This window comes from Gastrolobium bilobum, unplaced genomic scaffold (genome assembly GCF_033153095.1).
Source record: "Gastrolobium bilobum isolate Gb01-03AN ecotype WA unplaced genomic scaffold, APGP_CSIRO_Gbil_v1 utg1083, whole genome shotgun sequence".
In the NCBI taxonomy this organism is placed as follows: domain Eukaryota; kingdom Viridiplantae; phylum Streptophyta; class Magnoliopsida; order Fabales; family Fabaceae; genus Gastrolobium; species Gastrolobium bilobum.
Window position 1 is genome coordinate 96,541 of NW_026899966.1, and position 27,134 is coordinate 123,674.

Sequence of the window (27,134 nt, forward strand, 5' to 3'; positions counted from 1 at the left end):
ATAAATATTTTTTATTCAATAAATATCTGTGTTCATGAAAAAAATATGGCATTTTAAATTTTATTTACAAATAACATTTAAAAATGGTTAAAGAAATAACTTTAAATTACTATGTTGTAAATATAATAAATTTACATTAATATTATAAATAAAGAAATTTAATTTTGAAATGTTGTAAAATTACATAGCCCAAGATTCGAACCCATATTTACACAATGTTCACACTTTAACCACTTTGCCCACTTTTTTTTTTTTTTTTTTTATAACAAAAGAAGTTTTTTTATTTTGAACGAGTTTATAACTAAACACTGAGGGGCGTTTGGTTGAGGAAATTTTTTTGGAATAGTAGAGAAATGTAATAGATAGAGAAATGATTGGAAAGATAGATAAAGTGAGATAGGTAGAAAAATGTAAAAAAAAATTGTTTGGTGGGGAAAAACTTTACTGGAAAAATTAAGTAACTTTATGAAACATTAAAAGTCAGATAACCGGTTTTCCGAAAAATCTCACCTTCAAATTGGGTTTCTAAACAGTGCGGATATCTATGTTTCTCATAAATCCAGACAAATTGGATAGATGGATTTTGGTGAAAATACGTTGAAACAAACATGGTGTTTCTAAAAGCCATACTTCAGAAACATAGATATCCGCTGAAAAACTTCCAACCAAACACCACCTGAGTGAATTAATAAATTTTGCCCATCTTTCCATTAATTTCATCCCAAAATTATTGATTCCCATGCATATTTTTGTTTATTGATCAACTTTTCACTTTCATGCTTGAAGCCCTAATTACTCTTTCACATTCACTTTTAACCCTACCATTCTTTGTTTTCTGTGTTCATAGCTTTTCAAGCCACCACCACCGAGAGTTTCAAGAAATAAGGTGAGTCTTTCCCCCGTAAATTCCCAAAATGCTTATATCTTGATTAATAGTATGTTCGTTAACTGTTTCTGATTCTCGTTTCTAAAACTCATTCTTCTGTTTCTTTATCTGTCTCTTTTAACGGGGTAACGATATTGGTCTACTTTTCCAAAGTTTTTTATTAATGGGTTCATTCCTGCGAGGGGATGGCTTATTCCCATTTGTATTTGGTCATTTGAGATCTGAGTCCAAGATCTACTTTTTTTTCCAGAAAGGGGGGTTGTATGTTTTTGTTTGTACTCTGAACTTCGAATGGTTCAAATTCATATACATCTGCTACGTAGAAAGACTTTGTAATTGGAGTTTTCCCTTCATTTTATTGTGTGATATTTGGTTGATTTTGTGAATGAATGGAGGAGTTTTTGCTGGTAATGTTGACAAAGCTGGTTTTACCAAAAAAATAAAAATAAAAAGGACAAAGATAGTATCCTTGTAACAGCCCCAAACCCTGTAGCATGATATTGCCCGCTTTGCCCCGCGCACAAGCACCGTCGAGCTCACGGTTTTGTTTCTTGGGACACCCCACAAAAGGCCTCACACTAGAAGAGGTATCCACACCCTTATAAGGCATGCTTCGTTCCCCTCTCCAACTGATGTGGGACATTACATCCTCCCCCACTGGGAATACAGCGTCCCCGCTGTACACACCGGTCCAGGGCCAGGCTCTGATACCAAATGTAACAGCCCCAAACCCTGTAGCATGATATTGTCCGCTTTGCCCCGCGCACAAGCACCGTCGAGCTCACGGTTTTGTTTCTTGGGACACCCCACAAAAGGCCTCACACTAGAAGAGGTATCCACACCCTTATAAGGCATGCTTCGTTCCCCTCTCCAACTGATGTGGGACATTACAATCCTTTTGGCTTTTATTTGATACTTGATTCTTTATTTGGTGGTGTTATATTGGAACTATGTTTTATTTTTGGTTTATGAACTCATGATTTTATTATTCTTAAAAAAGTCCTATTTTTGCTTGGTGTAGAAATTAAGGATTTCAGATAATAATAGACAAGCTTCCATTGCAATGGGGGAGTTCACCGACTGTCAATGAATTACGTTAATATTTCTGTGTGGCTGTGCATACGACCGTTTGTAATGGCTTATTTCTTGAGAAATAAACATAAGATTACCTTAATAATAATATATATGCACTTGAACTGTGTGTAGATGCTTGATTGCATATGCGCTTGAACTTTCCTTAACTGAACACTTTGAAATATTCTTTTTGTTTGACTAATTTTTTTAAGACGACCCCTTTCATAAAATGTTTGTAGCTATCCATGTGTCGATTAAAATCCTGGGTTAGTTTGGGTATCTATAGATAAAAATATTTCTTATAATAAGTTGGATAATTTTTACCCTTTAATTTGGTGGAATGTTCTAATTGGTTGTGAGTGTTGATTATCTAAATTTCGAATGATTAGATGTCTTTATATCCAGCCATTTTTGTGCTTGGATTTTGAAGATGCCCAAATATATAAATGTATTTATGTTGTTGTCTCTACTAAAGTTTGTTAAGGATGAGCAATTATTATTTATGGTTGACCAAGTACGAGAGCAATTATACTTTATATGCATTCTTTACCTGAACTTGATGTGGTACATTCTCACTACATGAGCTTTTCATTGGGTGTTATTTAAGTTGCATTGTTTTAATCATGCAGTGCTCACGATAATGTTGATCTCAATCTCGGTCTTTTGAATTTGTTGATTCTTTATTTCCTTACTGTATAATTTTTGTAGTTTTGAATGCAGGTACTGATTTAAGTTTCAAGTTTTACTTTTTTATACATGAATTTGTTGTTTTTTTCTGTGTAATGACATTGGAGGAATCTGATTATAGTGGATAGTGTTTTACCATGTTGACTAAGTTGTTTGGAGAAACAACAAGTTCAAATTTTTAGCCACATGGTCTCAGAAGATTACTATTAATTTATTGCGATGTTGGACTAGTCTATGAATTGCTAGCTTGTGTGGAAATTATTTTTTGTTATTCCTTTGTTTACATTATTTACCAATGTTGACTTATGTACAGGTTGTTGTCATATACGGTCTTCTAAATCTTGTTGTCGCTAGTTTTTCATACCATAGATGTAAGTTAAGGAAAACTTCAATTTCCTCCTTCATCAAATTCACATTTTACATAGATGAGGTTGATAGTTAAAATTTTCAGTAACTTTACTTTATTATAGGAAATGTATAGCAGCCAAATGAGTTAAGATAGAAGAACTAGAACTCCAACTGTCTTTTCACATATGTTCTATGTATGATTGAATCACTTTTTGATTATGGGGTGTCTATTGATGCTTTCAATTACATGAAAATTATGGGAACTTCTGCTTGCTACCTAAGCCAACCTTGTTAGGTTATTTAAAGTGAAGTAACATTTTCTGTAAAATATAAGTAGTCGTATTTAATTGCCTTTTTAGTGGGCAAAAGGGTAGAGAGAAACTTAGTCTTGGTTGACACAAAAGCTAGTCCAATAATACCCTTACCCGACAATCAAATATATATAAAGATACTTCTATTACTTCTGTCGGATTTAAAAGAGAGAACTTGACTTTACCATTTTGCTTTTCTTGATGAAATTCATTTTCGTTGCTTGATTACGCATACATAGTTGTTGAATTATCTTCTTTTGCTGACATTATACTGGGTAGATTGTAGATTGAAGACTTGGTTGGGCTCCCCAACTGGTGTCAGATGTTCTTCTGCAGCTAGCCATGAATCGCATACTCAAGCGCCATTACCAAATGATATTTAAACTCTAGGACAATTATCTCAGCAAACATCTCAATAAAAACAATTTCATATGCCGTAGTTTTAGTTTACAATCTCCTTAGTGCTGTGAATCTTTTGAACGGGTCTCTTTTGTTAGCAAACCCATAGATATTATCTTTTGATTACAAGTCTGTCACTGCTCATTTATGCTGATCTTTCATGTGGCCGATTTGCTATTATGGCAGGTCATCGATCAAACTATTGTGCAAAGGTGACGACCCATCATGTACAATGAAACCCACCCAAGAATAGTGAAACATAAGCACTACTCTTGGTATTTGTTCATTTTTTCAGTATTGAAAGTACTATCAAAATCATGATAAAGAATTCAAGAGATTTGATTTGCCTCGTTTCTTTTCATATTAATCTGAGCAATGGTGCTTGTTCTATCGTGATGACTAGTTGCAGTTTCACGTGCACTTGCTGAACTTATTATTTAGTTGGCTGGTCATCGAGGCAGGGAGTGGCATTCTGGTTCTTTTCTCATCTTGTCAAGTAAGAACAGTAATGACTCGGAGACAAACTCAGCTTCCTTGGTTGCTGATGTGCTGATAACAACAATCGCTGCCTCACATTTGTGTTATTTTTGCGTGGGAATTGCGGTTTATTGACCTTAATTCCACTTCCATTGGAATCCCAACGTGATTTGAATAGTTTAGCAGTTGCCTCATTCGTTGTGGTGTGCAGTTTAAACCCAAAACCCTGCCTTTGCGACAGGAATATTGTACCCCCTACGGCCATCATTGACATCAAAGCTACCACGCTTAAACCCACTCCCTTTCTAATGTTTTGAAACATTTTTTCCTGCAATAAGACACAACGTTTGCACATGTTACGTGGCTAGATATGTTAACTTTCCATGTAAATTAAACTCAGCATATATGATGGATTGTAAGGAAGACCACACTTTCTAATCCACTAAGAAAAGACATAATATTTTCATGTGAAAACATTGTAACACGCGTTGAGAGAATCCTACCCTCAAACCTTCTCAGTTAATCGCATGCTAGAATTAGGAAGTGACTTACCCACCACAAGCGGTTAGCTTTTAGGAACATTAGCTGATGATACGAAGCAAAAACACTTTGTTCCATGCGATCCACTAGCAGTTTTTCCTGCATTTCCCTCGGACCATTCCAATAAATGGGATTTGGTGTCTCAAAAAGTTCGTTGCCATTTACATTTTGCAAGGCTTGAAGACCATCTTCCTTGCGTAACACAACCCACCCACACTTCCTTATATTGCGCCCTTCCACTTGCACTTTAAAACTCAGCGTACTGTTTTCCCTGAACTCTGGCTTTGCATGGTTGTTAAAGTGACGATGGTTGCACTTCTTGTTCCCTCTTCTGTGTCTCTGAAAGTATATATAATCACCACACACTACCATTGTTAACAGGTAAACGTCATCATATGCTGTTGAAGCTGAGGCAAGAGATAAGGAGGGGCCATCCTCAGGATCAAGAGAGTCAAAGCTCCAAAAAAGGCGCATGTTGAGCTGAACTGGTTCAAAAATATCCCATTCTAAAAAATGAACTCCGGCTTCTAAGGACACAAATACAGCAACTCCCCACAAATCACTTGATCGACAATCATCAGGAATGTCCACTATTACTGTTGCACTTGAATCATGTTTTGACACATACGATGAGCTAAAGGGGAAAAAATCCTTATTATCAAGCCATGGTGGGATTTTAACGTACACAGGACTGAACGGCCAATCAAGTTCCCGCCCCATCTGTAACAATGAAAAAAATTTAAAAGAACTCACAAAAGTAGAGAAATTCATGGATACATCATTATGATTGAAATAATCCATATTGTACTTGTGTGTGTCATGTGAAGATTATTACAAAAAGAACTGTTTTAAGTGAAAGTACATAATTAGTTTTTATATTATATTTTTAATACGCAAGAGCTATGCAAAAAATTTCCTCACCAACTTGATGAAATGAGCAGAAATATCAATTTTTATTAGAAGGATACGACATACGAGTGACAAACATCGAACTCTACACTACTTAGTTATAAGCTAGCTCCTATACCATATCAAGAATCAATTCTCCCAAAAGTTTAAACAATTAGCTAACCATCATTTTAATAACAAATGGCTTTTTTGATGCTGATAAGTTCGACAGTTATATGTGCAAAAAATGTAGTCGCATTGTGTGTCAGGAGCATGCAAAATTATATAATATGTATATAGAAACACATACGATATATTTTGCTGACTGAAATTGCTCTCTGTCACTTGATTCAAACAGCGTCCAAAGCTTTTCTTCATCTAATAAAGTATCTCCCCATGCAGCTGAATCATTCACATACAAGCGTACATGTGGTGGAAGCACAGTCAACAATTGAAGGTGTGGGCAACCTTCCAATTCAACACTACGAAGCCTTGGAATATTAGCAATGAGGTGCTCAGGGAAGTGTACAAAATTGTTCCCACTTAAAATTAGTCTCTCCAAGGATGTTAAGCAATGGAGATCAGGAGGAATTGACCGATCAGTGAGATTGCAATAACTTAAATCCAAAACAGTTAATGAGGAAAGACCCGAGGCAATAAAAGGAGACAATATTAAGCTTGTAGGAGCAGGGGTAAACCTAAATTTCAACCCAAAAGGAAGATGCAAGCCCCTACTGGTGTTGGATGCTGGCCCACTACAACCCCTGAAAGATAACCTTTTGATATTCTGTAACTGAAGTAAGGATGGATCAAATTCTCTAATAGCAGTTTCACTCAAGTCAAGATCCTCCAAAGCCTTGTTTTGATTTATATTATCAGGCAGGCAACAAACTTTTGAGCATCCTGATAAGTTGAGAATTCTGAGAGACTTCAAGTTACCAATGCTATTTGGAAGGCAAAAAAGATTTTTGCAATTCATTAAATTAAGCACTGAGACGCATGTCATATTTACCCCCAAATTCGGAAGTCTTTCAATCTTTGAGCAATCAGAAAGATAAAACATTTTGAGGGAACACATTTCCAATTTACTTGGAAAGGTTTTAAGGTTTACACATCCTATCAAGCTCAATATCCGGAGCTTTTTGTGTTGTCCGATAGATTGGTGAACTTCAACAAGTTTTGTACAATCTTTAAGATAAATCTCTTCAAGATATGGAACTCCAGTAACATTTGGAGTTTGTCGTAGATCTTTGGAATTACTCAAATCAATCACTTTCAGCTTTCCAACATACTGATAAACAAAACAAACAAGAAATACATTAGCATTTGAAACTCTAGGCTGATATAAAGTTATGTGAAAGCTCTTAACTGAGCATTCTTACCTGAGTTCCATTCCATAGTTGCTTAATTTTGCTATTGATCATTTGTAGGTGAACAAGCTCATCTAGTTGAACTCCAAGTGGTAGAGTATTCAATGGATATCCCCACCATACAAGCACTTTTAGTGAGCTAGAAAGACATTTGAGACCAAGGGGAAGATGCAAATCACATAATACAATGAGTAGTCTAAGATTAAACATTTTTGAAAAGGCCTCAGGATCCCAATGTGCTTCATACGGCTCACATGGTGTTGACTTCAAAACTATACCTTGGACAATTTCCATTCCCTAATAAACAATAATTGTTGAATTGGCAACATAAGAAGATATACAAGGACAAATGCATCAAAAGTAATGTTACATTAAAACCTGCACTTACCTTATTTTTTTTCAGCGCATGATCAATATCCTCTAGACACCACAATCTACTCCGTCTACCAGGATCATTAGGTGATTCTTGAAAAACTATAGTTTTACCCATTTCTTCAAGTAGATCGTGCATCCCAATAACTCTTCCATCGTAAGTTACTAGTGATTTTTCTCTAAGAACATTTAATCCAATTGTTGGATGAAGGCCGCAATTGTCCAATATTTGCGTCACTTTATGTTTGTACCATCCCTTAAAAAAACAGGCAATATCTAGAAATATGGTCTTGTGCTCATCTTCTAACATGTCATAACTTATTCTAAGTTTGTTTAGGATATCATCATGTGGAACTTGTTTAATCTTAATCAAAGCATCTTCCCAATCAGATATACTTCTTCCACAAAGAAAAGAACCCAACACTTCAAGAGCCAGAGGAAGGCCTCCAGCATATTCAACAACATTTTTAGCCAACTCCAAATAATCCTCTTTAGGTTCATTTCTTTTAAATGCTTTTTCACAGAAGAGTCGAAGGGATTCATTATCATTTAAGATTTTACTCTCATACATCTCAAACAGTACTACATGAGATATCAGCAGGTGCTTATCCCTCGTTGTAACTATAATTCTACTCCCTGGACCAAACCAATCTTGGTTTCCAGCCAAATTCTCAAGTTGGCTTTTAGAAGTTACATCATCAAGGACAAGAAGAACCTTTTTGTTGGACAAAAGGTTTCTTAAGCTGTCCTTTCCTTGGCTTGAAGTTTCAATTACCATTCCTTTTATATTTAGATGAGAAAGAATTTTGTTTTGTAACTGCATCAGACCTTCGTTTCTTTCCCCAGAGACCTCTCTAACATTAGCAACAAAGCAACTAACATCAAAATGGCTTCTAATTTTTTTGAAAAGAGCATTAGCAAGAGTTGTTTTACCTATACCACCCATGCCCCATATCCCTATGAAACGAACATCCTCCAATCCTAGCTTCAAAGTTGAATATAAATCTTCTAATCTTGTATCAATTCCAACTAGTCCATCGTTATATGTAGGGAATTTGGGTTCTAGTTTCTTCCATACTTGTGCAACAACTTCTTCAATGAGCGTTGTTTCATGTCTACACAGAACAAAAACAAAAACAATCATATAAAATGAAAATTTTATAAAATGAGAAAAAGATCAATTTAAAATATCAGCATACATGAGTGTCAGGACAAGTAAGTAGCTATGAAGTCAAATTAAAGGCATGCACTTACTGATCCTTAGAGTCCCACCCTGACAAGTTGGCAACTTCTTTTAATGCATCTCTCCATTTTTGCACCTTCTCTTTGTTTTCTATAAACTTTTCTTCATGTTTTCTAAAAGCTTCTGCAAAACTTCCCCTCTGATTCCTTACATCAGAGGGATCCACACCATAGAAGATTGGAAACACATCTTGACCCAACACATGTTTGGATTCAAGAATCTTAACTAACTCATCCAAACACCAAGATGAGGAAGCATAGTTTTTGGAGATTATGACAATTGCAGAGAGAGATTCCTCAATTGCAAGGAGGAGTTTTTGTGAGATGACTTCACCTCTGGCAAGTTCTTCATCATCTCTAAAAGTTATGATACTCTTTCGCACCAAAGCTGCATACAAGTGGTCGGTGAAACCTAAGCGTGTGTCTTCTCCCCTAAAACTCAAGAAAACATGGTAATTCCATTTTGTGTTTTTGGAACAATCTTCCATTGAAAGGCTTTCAGATTCAATCACCACTTCAATAATAGAAGATCAAGCTAGTTGCCTAGTTTAGGTAGAAGCACCTGAAAACGAAAAAACAACAACGCCAAGTTACTCAGAAAGTTATATTCACATAAGAAATGTAACTTTTACAATCTAAACCATTATAGTCAAAGCGAGAGTACCCACCAATACCATGTAAATGATTTTCAGGCTTTGAATCCATCAACACATGGAGACATGAATAGTTCAAGAGTCGTCAACATGTATGAATCTTCATCCAACCCACATGGGATTCTTCGCTACAAAGAGTTATATATAAATGTTTGTAATTATAAATGAAACAAAGTTACGTCATTTTTAATAAAATTATGTCACTTCAGTGTGTTTTAACATTTTCTCTCCTCTATTTTTTTTTATTTCTAATTTTATAAATTAGAAAAAATGACAAAATACATCAAAACGACGTAGTTTCATTAAAAATGACACAAAGTTATGTCATTTAAAATTATAAACACTAAACCCTATATATATATATATATATATATATATATATATATATATATATATATATATATATATATATATAGGGATAGGATCAACTTACACCGAATCTTAATCGTTGATTTCCGTGCATCCAATAGTTGAGATTTATTGGGAATTAAAAATTAATTAATGAGTGAGACCTAATAAATCTTAATCGTTAGATGCAGAAAATCAATGATTAAGATTTGGTGAAAGACTTATTATTCTTACACCGGTGTAAGATGATCCTGTCCCATATATATATATATATATATATATATATATATATAAGGTTCGCTTTTTCTGCAGTTATTGCATATAAGTTATCTGGAGTGAGCTCAATACGTCGTTTTAGGGCGAAAATTATAGTGTTTTTGTAATTTTAATTTATTTCAGGATTATTATAGTCTTTATAATTATAATTTTTTAATATTTCAATCCCAAAACGACGTCGTTTTGGGAATAAATGCAGATAAATTATCTGCAGTAATTGCTGAAATATTTTTCTGATATATATATATATATATATATATATATATATATATGTGGTTTTATTAATCTCATGTTAAAGAAGATAAGTTATCTCATGTCATAGAGATAAATTTGTGGGCTCCACCATCTGAAAAATAAAAATAAAAGAAAAAATGTGGCACAATTATCAAAGGGTGTGTAAGAGAGAAATTTATCACATGTAGTATAAGAGTAGTTTTTCGCTTATATATATATATATATAATATATATATATATATATATATATATATATCTTTGGCCACTCAAAACTACGTCGTTTTGTTTATTTATTTCCTTATATTAATTGATTCACCTTTGAATGGTTATGATTCCTTTTTTCTCTCTCTTCCTTTACCACCATTGATCCATCTTTGTACGATTATAATTTAGTAACCGGAGATAAAATTATCTCAAGCAGCTTGAGAAATGATAAGCCCATATATATATATATATATATATATATATATATATATATATATATAGAGGCAGGATCATCTTACACCAGTGTAAGATTTTTAATCTTACACCACATCTAAACCGTCCAATGTACTTTAATCCAACGGCCACGACTAAAAATAAAAGCAGGCACGTGACATCCTTTTTTATCCTAAATTCTTTCTCGTTGCATTCTCCCAAAACACATCCACCATCACAACCCCGCAGCTCTTCCACCTCGTCAGAATCTGCATCGGCCTCTTCCACCTAAATGACTAGATCATTAAAGCCTTTCACCAAACACCTTAATTTCATCTCTTTCCACATACACCCTGCTTCCTATGGTTTCATAGCTTCACCTTAATTCACTCGTTTGCCACGTCCTACTACATATCCTAGGTTGTGTTTCTCTCACTTTCGACCATACTCATGTGAGTTTCTCTTCTTCCCTCATTTTTTTATTGCTGACAATGAAAGTATGGTTTTGTTGATTAAATTTTATTTTATTTTATTTTTGGGGTTTTGTCATAGGGTTAGTGATTTTTATTTCAATAGGGTTATTGACTTATTGGGGTGATGAAAAATTCTATCTTGAGATTGATTTTGATAGAATATATTATTGGGGTGTCTCACTACCGCATGCACAAGTAATGAGTATTGATTTCTCTTACTGACAGATGAAAAATTGTATCTTTATGTTGAGTTTGATTGGAATGTATTATAGGGGTGAAATAATTTTATTTGAAACTGTTCTTTGCGCAACTCTGTTCCCCTGTAACTATTAGCTGACGTCACGCATTAGCACAATTTGGAAATTGTTTTTTTTTTATTTTTTATAATTAAGGATAGAGATTATTATAATGTTTCATATTTTAGTGATAAACAGTTTGTTTCATTATATATCTCTGAATTGCTGATTAAGTTGTAATTTTGCTATCGTGCAAACCTGAGTTTTCTGGACTAACTATTTGTACCTGTAATAATTTATTTCTAAATGTTGTATTTGTCTCAATCACTGTGATCTTGGTACTGAGAAATATCAGTTTATTGACCAATTACTTAAGAAAAATACAAAATAGATATTGTGGTTGTTCAGTTTACATAATGTAGACATTGTTTAAAATATAATTAATCCATTTACGAGGTTGATTGACTCTTTCTTCCTTTTGTACAGCATCTCGATCTGCTACATTTATGGAAGTGTTCAAAGCAATTGCTCAGCAAGAACTTGCAGCTCATGGCAGTACTGCTATGGAATTTGTGACTTTTGTAAGCAGAGGGAACTACCAAACGTAGTGCAGGAATAATAATAACTTGTGAAACATACATATTCTAAGGAGATAGGAAAAGAGCGAATATGATTTCCCCTTTTCTCTTGCAAAAGCCATAAACAAAACAAACATCTCACATGCAATTTAGTCATCTAAGCTGCCAAAAACATTCCGTTGACCCGAGACTCGCAAAAAAAAAACAATAAATAGAGACATATACAGATTTTCAGAAGACAAGAATACAGAGGTACATGAAGTTGAATGAACAAACAAACATGTTTGGGTTTTGGGTAAGTCCTGAGGGAATTTCAAGTTCCCATTAAACCCAGCAGAGCCACCCAAACAAATTATAATGAGAGGGAGGCAGGGAGCTTACGGTTACAAAACTCAAAGCCTTAATTTGATCTTGCGAGTGAAGAGGGGGAAGTACATAAGATTATTAGAAGAAAAAAGATAGCTTTTTTGAATGCAGGGAAGAGAAGAATAATGGGAAAGGAAAGAAATAGGAATAGGAATAGGAAAAAGTGGGTATGTTTCGTTGAGAAGTCGTAGCGTCAACGAGAAAAAGAAAAAAATCACCAGAAATGAAGAAGTTCAGGAAACAAGAACGAGGGAAATGGAGTCACGTGCCTGCTTTTATTTTTTAGTCGTGGCCGTTGGATTAAAGTACATTGGACGGTTTAGATGGGGTGTAAGATTAAAAATCTTACACTGGTGTAAGATGATCCTACCTATATATATATATATATATATATATATATATATATATATATATATATATATATATATATATATATGCGTAAGGATCATTTTACACTAGTGTAAGTTACACTCTCAATCTTGTTCGTTGATCCCACTTATATCTAAGGGCTCAAATTTTTTAGTAACATGAGTCATTGGATACAAGTGGATCAATGGTCAAGATTGAGTGTAAGACTTGTAACTCTTACACCGGTGTAAGAATATCCTAGCCCTATATATATTAGTGTAGAACCCGTGCGATGCACGGAAGAAAAAAATCACCATTTTTTGTCGGCATCTGTCGTTGGTTAATCGCTAAAAGAAAGAATCGTGTTAGTATTTTCTGCTATTTTGGTAGGTGAAAGAGCTACAACTAGGCGTGTTAACGGGCCGAGCCGAGCTTTAGTCTTAAAAGGCTAAGCCTGTGTTTAAATGTGTCAGCCTGACCAAGCCTGTTACCTGTTATAAATATAATTATCAGCTTGTGGCCTGACTTATTTACAAAAAATAAAAGCCTTTTTTAGCCTCTTAGCCTGTTTAAAAAAAATAAGACAACAAAAACTTATCCAAACAGAATATATAATCAACAAAACTAGTAACTCCATAAATATTCATAAATTCAATTTATATCCAAACAACATAATATAGAACAAAATCATTTATAAAGTATGTTTAACCAATAAAATGGAGTGAAATGAATTGAGGAGAAAGAGAAGGCTATTACAAGTAGTATAAAAATATAAAATAAAAATAAAAATAATATATTAGGCCAGCCTGATAGGCTTTAAGGCCGATTTTTATTAAACGAGCTTTTATACGAGTCCAAGCCTGGTGCCAACAACCAATTTTAGATATGTAAGCTCAGGCCTTCACGAGCCGAGCCAAAAGCCCCTGGTTTGTTTAGCACCCCTAGCTACAACACTGACATAAACATTTTCTGCTATTTTCAATTACTTTTTATTAACTCTGCATATATTTTTATAATTATATTTAAATTTATTATATATGTGTTTTTTTCACTGTAAAAAAATAAATGTTGAACTCTTTTCCTACCCATCAAATTCAAAAATCAAGATTTTTAAATATTAAATATTTTTCTACCCAATAGACATAATAATAAACAATTAAAGACTATTAATAGGCTTAACAATTTTGAAGGTAAAAAGTAATGAGAAAAATTAAAATAGTTTGCAAAATTCTTAATGACTAACATCTTTTTTTTTTTTTTTTTGATAACAATGACTAACATCTTTTTACGATGCAAGAGTTTGATTGTCACTGATAATCATTCTTTTTTATAGTGATTACTTTTTTTACAGAATAATAGATGTCATTTTTTTTTTGAAATTAAAAGTTTGTACTATTTTGTATTTTTTTTTGTCCAATTATTTTGTATTAATTATACATATATTTTGAAAAATTAATTTTTAACCTTTAATTTATAATTTTTATACTGGTTGTACATATATATTTGAAATGGTTATGTTAAAAAAAAATTCTTGTATGAATTTTTTTGTTAAATTTTTATTTATTTTCTTTTATAGTGTAAATAAGTCATTTTTTTTTCAGTTAAATTTCAAATTTAAATTATTTTTTATCAACTCTACATTTTTTTATAATTTTAAATATTTTTGATTTAATCTATAATTTTACATTATATTTAAATTTAGGGAAAAATATTTTTGGTGTTAATGCAGATAAATTACCTGCATTTATTCTCAAAATGACGTTATTTTGGTATTGAATCTTAAAAAATTTAAATATAAAGACTATTATAATCCTGAAATAAATTAAAATTATAAAAATGTCATGATTTTTGCCCCAAAACGACGTCGTATTGGGCTTAATGCAGATAACTTATCTGCAGTAACTACAGAAAAAGCGAACCCTTAAATTTATTATGTATATATTTTTTTCCCACTTATCAGCTTGTGGCCTGACTTATTTACAAAAAATAAAAACTTTTTTAGCCTCTTAGCCTGTTTAAAAAATATAAGACAACAAAAACTTATCTAAACAGAATATATAATCAACAACACTAGTAACTCCATAAATATTCGTAAATTCAATTTATATCCAAACAACATAATATAGAACAAAATCATTTATAAACTATGTTTAACAATAAAATGGAGTGAAATGAATTGAGGAGAAAGAGAAGGCTATTACAAGTAGTATAAAAATATAAAATATAAATAAAAATAATATACTAGGCCAGCCTGATAGGCTTTAAGACCGATTTTCATTAAACGAGTTTTTATACGAGTCAAAGCCTGGTGCCAACAACCAATTTTAGACATATAAGCTCAGGCTTTCACGAGCCGAGCAAAAGCCCCTGGTTTGTTTAGCACCCCTAGCTACAACACTGACAGAAACATTTTCTGCTATTTTCAATTATATTTTATCAACTCTGCATATATTTTTATAATTATATTTAAATTTATTATATATGGGGTTTTTTCACTGTAAAAAATTAAATGTTGAACTCTTTTCCTACCCATCAAATTCAAAAATCAAAAGTTTTAATTTTAAATATTAAATATTTTCTACACAATATTAAATATTTTTTTCACTGTAACAAATGATTTTACTTTAGAATATATATAGATGGGAAAAGTGTGTTTCCTTTTAAAGGACACACACTTATTTCCTTTTAAGAGAGATAAATGAATAAATTATAGGGAAGAGGAGGAAAAAATTTATAATTTCAAATTAAAAAAATGCACTACATTCATCTAAAAGGACCATCCTTTTAAATGATAGACATTTTTCCCTATATATATATATGGAAAAATATTTTCTCACGTTTCATGAGAATTCAATTCTAATGTTAGTGACCCTTCGATTTGCGTGCAAAGCTTTTCTTTTCTTTTTATCTTTTAAATAAATGTGGGGTCCACCACTAGTTGAGTCACAACATGAGAATTCAATTCTTATGCAACATGAGAAAATCAAATCTATATATATATATATATATATATATATATATATATATATATATATATACACGAGGTAGGATCCTTTGACACTAGTGTTAAATTTAAAATTTGACAACTCATCTGATAGTTGTTAGGTCAAAAAAGATCAATGATGTTACATGTTTACAAATCAGAGTCGTTGATCTTTTTTAATATAACCGCTATCAGATGAGATGTTAAATTTAAAATTTGACATTATATATATATATATATATATATATATATATATATATATATATATGGGCAGGTTATATTTACAAACTTTTTTGTTTACAAACTCTTACAAACTACACTAAGTACGAACGATCATACTTTAATCATGCAATATACGACTGGTCGTACTTAGTGTAATTTGCAAAAAAAGTGTTTGTAAACAGATCCTTCCGCATATACATATATATGTATATGGGGAATGATCTGTTTACAAACTTTTTTTTACAAATTTTTGCAAATTACACTATGTATCCCGGGAGAACATAGTGTAACCTAGTGTTCTCCCGGGAGAACATAGTATAGTTTGTAAACAAAAAATTTATAAATATAACCCTCCCCTTTATATATATACACACCCATATAAATATAATGCAGAATGAAATTATCGGGACAGTGGACACAGTATGTACATGTGACATGTCAGAACACAAGCTTGTCTTACAGAGTATAGACATAATAAAATATATATTTTAAATATGAGGTAGCATATTCTTAGTATTAATCTATTATCAATTTAATATAATTATATGTTACCGATAATGCGCCAAAAACTAATTTTTTTTGGAAAAATTTTATTTTCACCCACTATAATTTTGTGATTTATTATTTTATCTCGAGTGGTTTTAAATTTATCACTTAGACCCATTGTGCTGAAATAATTTAATATTTAGCTTCCTATAGTTTCAAATTTTCACTTCAACCTCTTATGGTTATAAATATTTTCACTTAGTCCCCTTGTAGATTAAAAAATAAATAGTTAAAATAAATTTTCTCTTTTTTATTTTATAAACTCATTTAATGCATTTAGGGTTTAAAAATTAGAGTAAATACCATTTTTGGTCCTCAGCAAATTTTATGATCCCCGCTTTAGTCCTTAACAAATAAAAAGGCTATTTGTGGTCCCTAAGAAATTCAAAATGAATCCATTTGTTGAAATCGTGGTCTCTCACAAATTTAAAAAAGATCCATATTAGTCCCTCAAAAGGACTAAAATGGGTCCACTTTGAATTTATTAGGGACCACGGATAGTCTTTTTATTTACTAGGGACTAAAGCGAGCATCGTAAAATTTGCTGAGGACCGAAAATGATATTTACTCTAAAAGTTATTTGAAGTTATTTATTCTGAAATTAATTTAAAAATTATCTTATTTTTTTATTTTAGAAATATATTTTAAATTAAAAAATATTATTTAAAAAAATTAAATATACATTATCAAAAATAAGATATTTACTTTCTTTAAATAATTTCATAATGATATCGAGTGAAAATATATAAAAAATAATATTTGATTTTAATTTTTTTTCTTGAAAAAATTAAGTGAAGTTTTTTAAAATTTATTTTTATTTTTGAAACCCTAAATGCATTGGGTGAGGATACAAAATAAAAAAGAGGGAAAATTTATTTTAAATATTTATTTTTTAATCTTTTTATTTTTGTAACCACAAGAAATTTAAATGAAATTTTTTCTAACCACAAGATGTCTAAGTGAAAATTTGAAACCACGAGGAATTAAATAATAAATTATTTAAGCACATTAGGTCTAAGTGATAAGTTTAAAATCATAATAGTCAAATCATAAATAACAAAATCACAATAGGTGAAAATGAAGTTTTTCGTCATCTTTTTTCTCTTCAGAAACTTTTCAGAGATTGTTTGCTGAAAAGTGGGATCCAACAATTAAAAAATAGTAGTAAATTATATGTTGTAGTAAGAATATCTTACCTCCTTAAACATATAAGAATTGAGGTATTATGTATTTATGTCTATTTTTTGTAAAAATTTGGTGCTCCAAGTCCATGTGGTCCTTCATTGAGGAGGTGAAATTTGGATAAAAAATTGTTTTTTTATTTCTCCTTTCTTCTCTTTTCTCATTAGTTATATGATTTTGATTTATCCGACCACTGAATAAATTGTAATCCGAAACCACTGAAATTCTTCTCCTATTTTTATATCTATTTTATTTATATATTTTTTTCAAGATATCGTTGAACTATAATCTTAATTAGCTTTTATATTTCTCTCTCTCATTTCACTATTAGTTAAGAGTATAATCTATTGATATTATAAGAAAAAAATGAAAAAAATATAAAAAAATATAGATATAATATCTATCTCAATAGTTTACATATATGTGGAGCAAATTTTCTATGGTCCGGAGGTGCTTACTTCTCATAAATGGGGAGGATAAAAAGACAAATAAAAAAAAATGAATAAAAGGGAGGAAAAAAAATTTATTTATAAGAGGCACTACCAAAATTTTGTACGGTCTTGGACCATACAAATTTTTTTCCTATTTGTGATGTGGAAAACGCGAAAAAAAAATACGAGAGCAGAATAATGTAAGTTTTGCTAACAGGCACCTGGAGAATATATTTTAAATAATTACAAATATAATATATTAAATAAAAATATTATTAATATATTAAGTGCTTAATTTTTTCGTTTAATAAATTATATTTTTTATTTTTAATATAGATTTTTATGAAACTTGTTAGTAGAATTTGTAATATTTTTAAATTGATAATATTAATCATTTTGTACTAGGTTGCCCCCAGATACTAACGCACTTCATAAAATACTTATCCTTCAAGCTCTTTTTTTTTTTTTTTTTTTTGAAAAACAACTTATCCTTCACAATTGGTGTATGCCATTACACTCCTTACGGATGCGTGCTAATAATAAAGAGGGTCCTAATTCATTTTTTTTTTTTTTTAAACAAAGAAAAGTTTAAGTGGAATTAGACATCAGTATCCCACTAGAGTCAGGGAAGTATTTTACTTGTTAACAAAGGACTGAGCCTCGTAGCATCTGGTGGCAATATTTCAATTGTTGTTTTTCTAAAAATTTACATAAATTTAGAGAAGCATGTAGCTAATTTTAGTGAAAAACGCTACTAAATTTAAAGAGTGGTGTCATTCCATAGCCTTGAAAGACGTAACTCCACAAAACTAATAAGAACGAAACGAACAATTAAAAATTATAATAATAGACATAATTGAAAAAGTTTACAGAGAATCGGAAATTGACTATTGATTGACCGAGTTGAATTTTGCATTTTTCTCCTCTTGCGCCGACACTCGCCACTTATTTGTTATAATGCAGAATGATTCATCAAGGATCTTGGGACATGGAGCAAACTTTTGTAATTCGATTTATATTTTTCTCCATGTCCCTTTAAATTTTTCATGTTTAATAAACGGATATATTGAGTAGAATTAAGAATATTTCTAGGGACATGATCGGTAACACAATTTTTAGTTTTAGAAATAATCACTTATTTTTCCAAAGTTCTTTAAAAAAAGTGTCAGAACAAATGCCTTTTATTTTATTTCAAGGTAACTTGTATGTTATAAGGGTTATCAAACTCGAATTATTCGTTGACTCAATTAGTATATTGGATTAATGGATTATTGATTCAACATATGAATTAAATATATAATAAAATATAAAAAATATAATATTAGAAACATTTTAATTAATAATTAGAATTGCTTTAATGGTAAGTGTTATAAGTTAAAATCCACATGTTTTAGATTTAAATTTCATTAGTAGTCTTTTTTTAAGTATTTGACCAAAATTTTAGAAAATCGGTTTTTTTAAAAATTAGTGCCGATTTAATATCGGTTCGGGATCTAGTTTATGGGTCAAATGGTCGGACCGATTGGGTCAATTTTTATAACACTGGTTATAATGCAGAATGATTAATCAATGTAATTAATCAATGTAATTAATTAAAAAAATTCATTCTTGGATAGAGCTTTTGTGTATTACTTGTAATCATTATTGCATTCTCATTTTCGATGTGTTTGAAATATTTGAGAAAATAATATTCAACTTAAAGAAATGAGACAAATGAATATTTTGGTAATAACAAATGACATTTTGTATTGTTACAACATTATCAATGTTTGAAATTATATACAAGTTGCGTTAATCATTCCAAGAGGGATTCTTTCTACTACTACTAATATCTATTGTTTTCTCATTTTGGTGAAGATGATATGTTTGAAATGTTTTTCAATATGTAATGACATTCAACTCAAAGTATTGAGACAAATGACATTTTTTATTGCTACCATTAGTTGGCTGTCATTTTTCCATGGTCAAATGTTTAAAGATTATTAGCAAATTGCATTTATATAAATTGTTATTATTGAAGGTAACGTGTTTGAAACATTTGATTTGTATTGTAATCAAGATATTAAACTCAAAATACATACAAATGACATTTTATATTGCTACTATTAGTTAGGCGGTCATTTTTCCATTGTCAATTGTTTTAAATTATTTGCAAATTGCATTATAGAAATTGTCATTATTAAAGGTAACTTATTTCAAACGTTTGAATTCGCATTGTAATCAAGATATTCAACTCAAAAAATGAGAAAAATGTTTGAGCTAGGGGTGTTAACAGGCCGAGCCGAGCGGAGCTTTGGTCTTAAAAAGCTAAGCCTGTTTTTAAATGTATCAGCCTGACCAAGTCTGTTACCTGTTATGAATATAATTATCGGCCTGTGGCCTGATTTATTTAAAAAAAATAAAAGCCTGATTTAGCTTGTTAGCCTGTTAAAAAAAAAATAAGACAAAAAAAATTTATCCAAATAGAATATACAATCAACAGCACTAGTAATTCCATAAATATTCATAAATTCAATATATATCTAAACATCATAATATAGAATAAAATCATTCAAAAAGTCCATTGAACCAATAAAATAGGGTGAAATGGATTGAGGAGAGAGAAAATGTTATTACAAGTAGTATAAAAAATATAAAATAAAAATAAAAAATAAAAATATTAGGTCAACCTGGGAGGTTCTAAGGCCGAGCTTTTAGATTGGAGTCTAAGACATTTTTATTAAACGAGCTTTTATATAAGTTCAATTCTGATTCCAATAACTAATTTTGGGCATGCAAGCTCAAGCCTTCACGAGCCGAGCCAAAGGCCCTTGGTTCGTTTAGCATCCCTAGTTTGAGCCATGTCATTTTTTTTTATCTCTTCCTTATGTTTACTGGCGGCATTTTATGTGTCTGCTACTAATAGCTGTTGGTTTCTTTTTTTAATTGTTTGATAACTATTTTCAAGTAGAATTATATGTAAAAAAAATTTAGAAGATGCAGATCGATGATATACTCATATACCTATAGCGTTTTTTTTTTCTTGATAAACAACAAGTATCCTTCACGGGGAGGGAATGTTCATGCTCTGATTTCATACTTTATAACATGAACCTACTGTTCTAAGTGAACACCACTTATGGTATATGGGTTATAGGTCAAGTCTTTAGGATATGACGACAATGGCTAAGGTCTGGTGTAAGTGATGAATATATTAAACTAAGTAAATATGCTTTGTATGAATGGATGAGTGAGTTTTATCCATCTGAAGTGTCCCTTTTGGTATTATTAACAAGCTTATATAGTCTTCGGATGTGACAGTTATAGCGGAGGTGATATTATTAGGTAGTTATAGGAATTATGACCTTATCAAGTGGTTAAGGTGATCATGGTTACAAAGAAGCGGAGAACTCTTGGTCTATGGTCCTATGATCTAGGATCGTGGTCTATGGCTCTAGTTCGAACTTCTGATCTGAGTAAGAGAGTCTTGGGCCTTTGAACGGGTTGAGTTCTTGGGCTTGAGCAAAGTGGGCCTAATTGGGGTATAAACTCGGAACACCTACAAATCCTTAGCACATAGACAATATCTTGAATCGACATTCTATGGCTACAATATGATTACATTTACATGGCCCAAAACACACTACCTCTCCCCTCCCCTCCCCCGTACCCATATTTTTTTCAGTTGTATTTCCTTCACATGGTATCATCTAACTACCGGAATGATGTATGAGAACATTAAGAGTTAGATCCAAGATGCTTATTGAATTATTTCCACGGAAGACATTAAAGGATATGATTCCTTTGCAAATTTCTCTCCCGTAACTCAACTACGTATCTCCTCACTAGAAAATGAACAACGAAATGATTAGTGTTTTGATACGTTTACTCATTTGTAGGACCAACGCCGGTACGCTATCCATAGTAGTTGCTCGCTTTTTTTCCACTCAATTCTCACCCCATACTTTTTGCCTATCCAATTCCAATTGCACATTCTCTGTCCAGGTCACAATTCCTTAGGGTCTCTCCAGCTCTTCCAATAATAAGGCTACCTCTTTGAACCTTTATACTTCACTCAATCCCTATTTCTTCCCTAACCTACCATTAGTTTCACTCCCGTCTAACTCTCTATCCTAGCACTTATACCCCTATCATCTCTTCTTGAAATCAAGTGAGTTTCTATGGTGGAAGGTGTTGAAAAGGAGGCCGAGGCGGAAAATGATGAGCTTGTTAAAGGAGGAGACCTAGTCAATGGGGATTGTAAGCAAAGAAGAGAGCATGAGATGTTCCAAGTAAAAACTTTTTTTAATTACTTTTATTTTGAAATCATTTGAAATTTGAAAAAAAATTAAAATTTAAAATTAATGAAGGGTTGAAATTGAGCTTTTTGACCCTTATAACCCTTTACTAATAATTAATTACCAAATTGACCTTCATTATAAACTATTTCAAAAATTTAACCCTCTCAAAAAACATAACACCAATCTGCCCCTGTTTGACCGTTGACCACGAAGCCTACCCGGGTACACCCCTACCTACCCGGGTATATTTTGAAATTTTTTGTTTACCCGGATAAAAAGGTGTGTACCCGGGTATTGTTCTTGATTGCTTAAATTATTTACCCGGGTACAGATTAGTGTACCCGGGTAAATCTTGTATGCCCGATTTTGGAGTTCGTGAATTATCAACTATCGTTTCCTTCTGAATAAATGAATACAGACAATTTCTGTTTCTTTGTGTGTGTGTGTTTTTTTTTTCCAATGTCTCTACTATATATTATTGTCCTTCCGTTTCTAGTATGTCAAACAATTCTATGTATAGATTTAGGAACAAATGGTTAGCTTATAATCTCCAGTGGTGTTACACGAGTTGGAATGCCAAGGTGCACTAAATTATGCGCTTGGGATAGTGGAAGGTAAGAATCTTGGTATCAACACAGTGGCAGAAGGCTTGGTGAACGATGAGAAGTGAGAACAACTTAATTTTCAACAACGGGGTTGTGCAACATACAATTCTTTGAGAATATATAAAGTGTATAGACACTAGACAATACATAATCTCACACCTTAATATATATAACATACTTTTTTAACCATCAACAGAGTCGATGATAACTTACTCAGAAAAGGATATAAATAACAAAAAGGGAAATAATAACATATAGAGTAACACATAGAATTCATTAAATTAGGCATATAACAAAATCATGACATTTTACTGCCACTACCAACACAAAAGAAACAATCCACGACAGCCTTGACAAATCCAAGGAGCAACTGATAGAGAGAACGATTAAAAGTATTAGGCCACCAACTTTTTTGCTCCAAGGATCCATGGCAACCATAAGGTGAAACTAATATCTCTGTTACAAAGTCTCAAAGTCTCTGATACAAGATTTACCCGGGTACACTCATCCATACCCGGGTAAATAATTCAAGCAATCAAGAACAATACCCGAGTACATACCTTTCTACCCGGGTAAACAAAAAATTTCAAAATATACCCGGATAGGTAGGGGTGTACCCGGGTAGGCTTCGTGGTCAACGGTCAAACAGGGGCAGATTGGTGTTATGTTTTTTGAGGGGGTTAAATTTTTGAAATAGTTTATAATGAAGGTCAATTTGGTAATTAATTATTAGTAAAGGGTTATAAGGGTCAAAAAGCCGTTGAAATTGTATAGAAATATAAAGTGTTCTAGATAGGTGGTTTGGACCCTTTACTTAGCTCATGACTTCCACTGTAGAACAAAACTTCCTTATCACAATATCCGTTAATTTGACCATACAATTAAACCACCTTCCACACTACCTAGCTACTAGCTTGTCTCCCACGATTCACGATACACTTAACTCGCATGATTCACAATACCCTCGGCTGTAAGAATCATTCACTCCATTTCATGCGCTCTAAAATATTCTCCAACATATTCCCTAAATCTGCATACAACCCACCTTTTACTACTTGGGTTATGTGGTTGTCTCCCACGATTCATTATACATTTTCTTGCTTTAACCAATTGCTCCATTGCATGCAATTTAGAATAGTTTCTCCAACTACCTATATATATATATAGGGCTCATGCCTTGAAGTTTAGATGTTCTCCCTTTTGCATTACTCTACCTCATTCTCTTACTGAATTGAGTATCGGAGTTGTTATGTCAGAAAAAAAAAAAAAAAAGATCACATGTCGACTGAAACTTTTGCAGCAAGTTGGTAGCCCCTATACATGAATTGGTTGAAACTTTTGCAGCAAGCAGCCTCAACACTTGAACCAAGGACAACCACAATTTTTTCCTTGTTGCTCTGTTGATAACAAACTGATATCGGAGCTATTTGGCTCACAGAATTGTTTTCAAATTTGGGATTACAACAAAATCTATCTATTGTTTATTGTGATAGCCAGAGTGATATATCTGATAAAAAATCATATGTATCATGAATGGACCAAACATATTGATGTCAGATTTCACTTCATTAGAAATATTATATCCAATGGATTTATCAGAGTTGAAAAAAAGAAAACTACTTCAGACCAGACATGATTACAAAACCTATCACGACAATAAAATTCCACCATTGCTTGAACTTGGTTGGCATCTGCAAGACATAATTCTTTATCGATATTTATTGGAGAAGACTGACTGAGACATATTTTAAAGGTGGAATTATGTTACTTTATCCCTATATCTGCTCGAGGGGGAGGGTTGCTGTGTCGGCAAAAGAAAAAAAAAAATGATTACATGTTGGTTGCAATACTTGAACCAAGGACATCCACATTTTTTTCCTTCATGATAAAGGATACAATCATAATCTACAATAAATCACAATCTACAATAATTTTTGCCACCCAATTCCCAATTAGAGCATACAATTTGCAATCAAATTGCAGAATCCAACCACCTCATTTTCATCAACAATAGGGACGCACATTCATCTGGTTTAGGTATCAATGAGAGTTAAAAACTCCTCTTCCATAGTTTTTTCTTTGTACCCAACATTATGTATGTGAGGATATTGGGTGTGTTGGAATTTGAATTTGAGTGCTTGTATTGTTTTCACCTTTTGTACTTGACATGTCTTTTGCCCGTGGAGCAAGCACACGGCCGAATTATATTAATACCTGTGTTTTGTGTATGTGTCATTTTAATTTTACCTCTTACTTTCTCTATCTCGTTCAACTTTATTTCAATCCGTTTTTTTTTTTTTTTTTTTTTTTGCTCTTTTCATAATAGGAGTTCCTATGGATAAACAACCACTAGTCCCTAACTAACATCAACTCACAAAACACGTGGAACAACCACGGAAATGAGACCAAATTTAACACAGCAACATAGTCCATCCATGTCGGATTGAACAATAAAAGGTTAGGATTTAACTAAATGCTGAAAAATAACCTTAAAAGGCTTAAAATTAATTATTTCCTAAATGGCCAAAAAACTAATATCTCCCTGTTAGAAATTCACCCTCTAAAAGTTTGCAATCTTCCTTCAGATGATCCTATGGTAAGGCTATTATTCATATAATCTTCCCAAAGCTCTCGCCCAAACAAACCCATTCAATGCTTCTTTGATCCTTGTGATCCTTTTGCCCTCACTATCCTCTTAAGCCACACTCTTATAATTGGTCTAATCGTTATTGTCAATGTGTGGCAACATGAAAGGAGTCAAAGCTCCAAGATTCATGGAAATACAGAACAGAACGATAACCAGAAGAAAAACAAATGACTTAATGATTCAATGCTTCAATACATGGATGAACTCCAACAAAAATGGCTTCTCCCCAAACTAATACACATGCAAAAGGCTACTATAGTAGGCTACTGCTATACTACTGATTTGTCACCTTTACAATTAATGTAATTATTATTCAGGGATGACTAATTACATAACAATAAGTCAACATTGGGTATTGTATGCAACAGGATTACTCAATAATACAAGTGCCTTGTGTATATCCCTAGTTATTTGAATGCGCTATCAAGACAAGTGACAAAGGCTTTGTATCCTATGACAAAAATTCTCATAAGACAAATAATTTCCGGTGGAATCCTGGTAAGACTTCACACATTTCCTTATAGAAATAGGCATATCAAGATAAAAAATTATGTACTAGGAATATCAAGTTTTAGTTTCAGATCTATGTTACCTAGATGAATTTCTGGAAGTTGATGCAAAATGTTAGAACAATATTGGTAAAAAGTCTAGCAAAAAAACTTAATCCTTTACATGTTTTGAATGCTAGTAAGAACAGAACAAAATCCTGAATCATAGAGTATAAGAAAAAATCAGGAGCTCATGCTTATGCAGCATCCTCTCCTAACAGAAATTCTATAATGTTGTTGCAATAAAGATTAGGCCACCCAACTTTATGTATTTGAAACAAACGTTTCCTTCATTATTCAATAAAAACCCAAGATTCCTTCATTGTTCTAGTGTGAAGTGTGTCATATGTGCAAACATACACCAAATTCTTACCCTACTTAACCATTTACATCCAAACCTTTCTCCTTAATCCACTGTGCCAAGTGGGATCCAAGCTCTAGATGGTTCATCACTTTCATTGATAACCATACTAGAGTTAACATGGGTATTCCTTATGAAAGAAAAGTCATCGTGGGCCAAATATTTGAGAATTTCAACAACATTGTACAAAGAAAGTTTCAGACTAGAATTCATGTACTATGAACTGACAGTTGTCGAGAATATCATCACTCCATGCTTGGGTCCTTCCTCCAAAAACATGGATTATCCATCAAAGTTCATGTGTATACGTACACCCCTTTGAATTCCTCAAGCGTTTCCGCTTCCTCTTTGCAGCAGATCCACTTGCAGCTACACCATCTATGCCATGTAATGCAGGTTTCTCCGGAAGCAATTGGGATACTCTATGTAATAAATCACCATTCTGAACTTGATCAACATTTTCCTCATTAATGACCGAGTCATTTAAAGGTTGCATCCCAGAATCAGTGATATAAAATCTGCATGCTCCATGGAGTTTCTGAAAAATTTTCTTTTGCGGAGATATATATTTAATTCCCCTTCTTTTATCAGTTGGATGATGTTGCAAAGTCCATCCTTCTGCTAGAAGATGCTTCTTTGCTTTCTGTATGCATTTTCTTTTATCAGCCCAGTTCTTCTTGAATGCATGTGAGTAATATTCCACAACAGCTTGAGGACAAAACTCCGGTTCATCTGCAAATTCTGATTCATCTACAACTTCAACAGGAGGAGGTGGCAAAATTGCAGGAGAAGTATCTGGATCCTGA

At 32.3% G+C, this 27,134-nt stretch overlaps 1 protein-coding gene and 1 long non-coding RNA gene across 2 annotated transcripts; one reads left to right on the plus strand and one right to left on the minus strand.

The window, feature by feature from the left end:
• Positions 1-822: 822 nt before the first annotated feature.
• LOC133294419 (uncharacterized) lies at positions 823-3,711 on the plus strand. Its single transcript, XR_009749203.1, has 3 exons — positions 823-886; positions 2,961-3,018; positions 3,586-3,711. It is a non-coding gene; the product is annotated as an uncharacterized LOC133294419 (long non-coding RNA).
• A 457-nt stretch (positions 3,712-4,168) lies between these two features.
• Positions 4,169-9,082, minus strand: LOC133294418 (TMV resistance protein N-like). The gene is made up of 6 exons (XM_061493065.1): positions 8,607-9,082; positions 7,369-8,467; positions 6,993-7,277; positions 5,921-6,901; positions 4,735-5,442; positions 4,169-4,510 (listed from the first exon to the last, which is right to left on the minus strand). Exons 1-6 carry the CDS (start codon positions 9,080-9,082, stop codon positions 4,190-4,192), a joined length of 3,870 nt encoding a protein of 1,289 aa, XP_061349049.1. The 3' UTR covers positions 4,169-4,189.
• Between the last annotated feature and the right edge of the window lie 18,052 nt (positions 9,083-27,134).